Source organism: Vollenhovia emeryi, unplaced genomic scaffold (assembly GCF_000949405.1).
Source record: "Vollenhovia emeryi isolate VEMERY1.0 unplaced genomic scaffold, V.emery_V1.0 DF940815.1, whole genome shotgun sequence".
In the NCBI taxonomy this organism is placed as follows: Eukaryota; Metazoa; Arthropoda; class Insecta; order Hymenoptera; family Formicidae; genus Vollenhovia; species Vollenhovia emeryi.
This window is the reverse complement of record NW_011965551.1, coordinates 1-4,318: the sequence shown is the minus strand read 5'-3', so window position 1 is coordinate 4,318 and position 4,318 is coordinate 1. Positions and strand designations below refer to the sequence as shown.

Genomic DNA, 4,318 nt, shown 5'->3' with positions numbered 1-4,318 from the left:
GGAAGCATATAACCTCAGATCCAAGGGTCTTACAGGCGGTCCAGGGGTACAAAATTCCCTTTGTGAAACCCCCAGAAATGCGCCCTTCTCGGACAGAACCGGTTTTCTCAGCCTCAACTTCACGTCATTGCGATTCTGAAATTGCTCGACTCTGTACTGCAGGGGCAATTTACAGTGTCGAACCTTCACAGGATCAATTTCTGTCCCCGTTTTTTCTTATAGAAAAATCTAGTGGTGGAATGCGGTTCATTTTGAATCTCAAGGAGCTCAATTCTTACATGGATCCTCCGCATTTTAAATTGGAAGATTGGCGAACTGTGGTTCGCCTCATGCTTCCTGATTTTGAAATGTCATCCATCGACCTTGAAGATGCATACCTCGTCGTTCCAATACATCCTTCATATAGGAAGTTCTTGCGTTTTCAATGGAGGGGTACAACATATGAATGGGCTGCTCTTCCTTTCGGTCTCGCCACCGCTCCATACATTTTTTCCAAGATCCTTCGACCAGCGATAAAACTATTGAGATCTCAAGGTTTTGACTTCGTTGTCTACCTTGACGATTTTTTACTGCTAGCTTCATCAAAACCGGCATGTCGGGATAATGTGCAAGCTCACCTGAAGCTACTTGGTGACCTTGGATTTGTCATCAATTACTCAAAATCAGAATTAGAACCGTCACGACAACGCAAATTTCTTGGCTTTATTTTTAATTCGGAGCAACAATCCGTATCAATCCCGAAGGATCGCCGAAGAAAACTTTTCTCTCTCGTCGCAAAGTTCTCACCTGGTTCTACATGCACTATCAGAGACTTCGCAAGTATGATTGGCTCTCTGGTATCAATTTGTCCGGCAGTGCAATACGGACTCCTTTATACAAAATCTTTTGAGAGAGAAAAATTTTACAATCTCATTTCGGCCGAAAATAATTATGCTGCTAAGATGACAATCTCAAATTCATTGAAAAAGGATTACCTTTGGTGGCTAACCATTTTATCGGATAATTATCAAACGAATCACATCCGCTCAGGTCCCTATGCTTGCGAGATTTTTACCGATGCATCTCTTTCGGGATGGGGAGCGTCTTGTTCTTTGCAGCGAACCCACGGTTGGTGGTCCGAAACTGACAAATCTCGCCACATAAATTATCTCGAACTCAAGGCCATTTTTTACGCCCTGAAATGCTTCGCCAAAGACCTCAGCGACTGTGACATCCTTCTTAGAGTGGATAATACCACAGCAATCTCGTACATTAACAGATTCGGCTCGGTTCAACACCCTCACCTCTCCTCATTGGCCAAGGAGATTTGGCAGTGGTGCGAGGCCAGGAATCTTTTCCTTTTCGCCTCTTATATTGCCTCAGGAGACAATGTTATTGCCGATGAAGAGTCTCGCCAACAGGTTCCAGATACTGAATGGTCCCTATCGTCTAGGGCCTTCAATTCGATTTTACGAGAGTATGGGCCGTTTGACATCGATCTTTTTGCCTCGGTACTCAATGCCAAGTGTTCAATTTACGTGTCCTGGTTCCCAGATCCGGGTGCTTGGACGATTGATGCATTTACCCTCTCTTGGAGAAATTTCTTTTTCTATGCTTTTCCTCCATTTATTCTCATTCCTAGGGTTTTGAGAAAAATTGTGGATGATAGGGCCGAGGGAATTCTGGTGGTGCCATGGTGGCCTTCACAACCATGGTTTCCTCTCTTTAATCGCCTGTTGATATCCAAACCATTAATTTTTTCACCGTCTAAGGATCTTCTTTCCTGCCCTTCCAGGTCTCACCATCCATCTGCCGAGAACCTTTCCCTGGCGGCCGGGAGAGTATCAGGATGGCATTCCAGTCACGTGGAGTCCCGGACCCGGCTATAGAGACTATGTTAGCATCTCTTGCTTCGTCGTCCATCGCCCAGTATACGCGCCCCCTACGTTCGTGGTGGAATTTTTGCCAACAACGGGATCTCGAGCCTTTTACTCCACGTACTGTGGATGTTCTTTCTTTCTTAGCCACAGAACTGAATAGTGCGGGTTCGTATTCTACTTTGAATACGGCACGCTCAGCGGTGTCCCTGATTTCATCGAACAACATAGGAGAGGATCCTCTTATCAAACGCTTTTGTAAAGGCTCTAGTGTGCTGAAACCATCACGCCCACGTTACGATGAAATTTGGGACCCGGCTCCTGTGGTGACGAAACTAGCTTCACTGTTTCCTCATGAGAGTCTTTCATTTGAAAACTTGTCGAAAAAGTTAACCCTTCTATTGGCACTGGCATCTGGACAACGGTGCCAAACATTAGCCGCTATTCGTCTTTCACAAATTTCTTTTACGGCAAATAAGGTTGTGATAAAAATTCCTGACCGTATTAAGACATCCGGTCCCGGTCGTCTTCAACCCTTACTTTCGTTCCCGCGTTTCAACGATCGCGAGAGCTTGTGCATCGTTCGCCTTCTTTCTTATTTCATTGATTATACTAAAGACTTCCGTTCCAAAGATTGCGACTTTCTATTTATATCTATAAGAAAGCCCCATAATGCAGTTGGGTCTCAAACCCTTGCTCGCTGGATCCGCAGCATCCTTTTAGACTGCGGCGTAGACGGATCGTTCTCAGCGCATAGTACGCGCCATGTTTCAACATCCCTGGCGGCTTCTAAGGGTGTTCCTTTAGACATAATCAAACGTGCTGCTGGCTGGACAGGCGACTCACGAGTATTTGCAGAATTTTATAATCGCCCGATTGTTAATAACGAAGCGTTTGCCACAGCTGTACTAACTGCCGATTTGGCCGCACATTAGCATCCTTATGTTCACCCCACATTGTGAAATATACAATCCACATTCAAGAAATAAATAGAGCTTCATAAGACCAGTATTTTTAACTTCATACAGATCGCCCTTTAAACATCTACAATTATTATTCCATCCGGACGAGGCCCTTTGCATAATTTGAAGATTAAACGAACTTACCAAGTGAAGTTCGATCTTAATTATGCTGGGGCCTCGTCCGGATGGACCTTCCCACCCATTTTCTCCCTCCCAGAATATTTTACAGCGATCTGTTTTTTCCACTTTGAACAATGAGGTTATCCCGCGCCGCCACGCATGGCGCCAGGCGCGGGGGATTTTCCTTTTGTCACGGGAAATATTTAAACTCTGTTGTGAGTTCGCGACCAGAGGCACGACTACAATTATTATTCCATCCGGACGAGGCCCCAGCATAATTAAGATCGAACTTCACTTGGTAAGTTCGTTTAATCTTCAAATTTTTTAACCGTTTATTCAACATATGGATTTTAAACATAAAATGAATGTTTTTTAAATGTTTAATAAAAGTTTTTTTAATAAACGTTTTACTTAATAAAAATTTGCAAATGTATCTAAATATGCTAAAATAAATATATCTAAAGATGATAAAACTAAAGCCCAAACGTGGACAAAAATTGGATGTCCATAAGATGTCCCGTAAAGGATATCCGTTCAAGGTACGACAACAGACATCCGTTAAATGTCCATTTCACGTCCACGGACGTTCGGACGTAAATTGGACTTAAACTGGACGTCCACAGGACATCCTGTGCTATCTGGGAAGATGTTTATAGTTTTATATATGTACATACCACTTAGTAACATGCTCTAATCGATGCTGAATCCTATTGAGCAGCATAATAACCCACACGTCCATTGGGCGTCCAAAGGACGTCCCGAGCTCTCCGGTTGGGCGCCTATTTCCTGTCCCGAATCTGTCCCATGGACGCTCCAAGGGCGCGCAATGGATGCACCAATGACCGCCCATTTGACGCCCATTGGGCGCCCATTTTGGGGACACAGGGACACGAAATGGATGGTCTTTGGGCATATTTCGGATCTCTTCAGATTTCGTCAACACTCAAATGCCGCTCATTTGACGCCCAATGGATATCCATTCGACATCTATTGGACATTCATCCCATGCCCGTTGGGCATCCATTCAACGCCCGCGCGATGCCTATGGCCACGGTCTTACAGGTCCGGAAAGTCATATGGTGGGGGTAGGTCGAATTTTTAAGCCAATAATCGTTTGTCCTTGGCCACGAGAGTTGCTGCGGTAAGGTAGTAGACAGAGACATAGATATAGAAACCGTGATTTCTATATCTGTGTCTGTCTACTACCCTACGCAGCGACTCTCGTGGCCAAGAGACAAACGTTCATTGGCTTAAAAATTCGACCTATCTTCACCACCAAAATTTGGCCTGAGCTTCCGGACCTGTATGTAAGACCGTGCCTATATGGCTGGTATTCATAGTCGATTAATTCTTATATTGAAGATCGTCGTAAGTACTACA

General features: G+C 44.4%; 1 protein-coding gene across 1 annotated transcript; it reads left to right on the top strand.

Moving 5' to 3' along the window:
• Nucleotides 1-239: 239 nt before the first annotated feature.
• On the top strand, nt 240-1,868 carry LOC105555726. Its single transcript, XM_012002769.1, has one exon. The coding sequence runs from the start codon at nt 240-242 to the stop codon at nt 1,866-1,868; it is 1,629 nt and encodes a 542-aa protein (XP_011858159.1).
• The last annotated feature ends 2,450 nt before the right edge of the window (nt 1,869-4,318 follow it).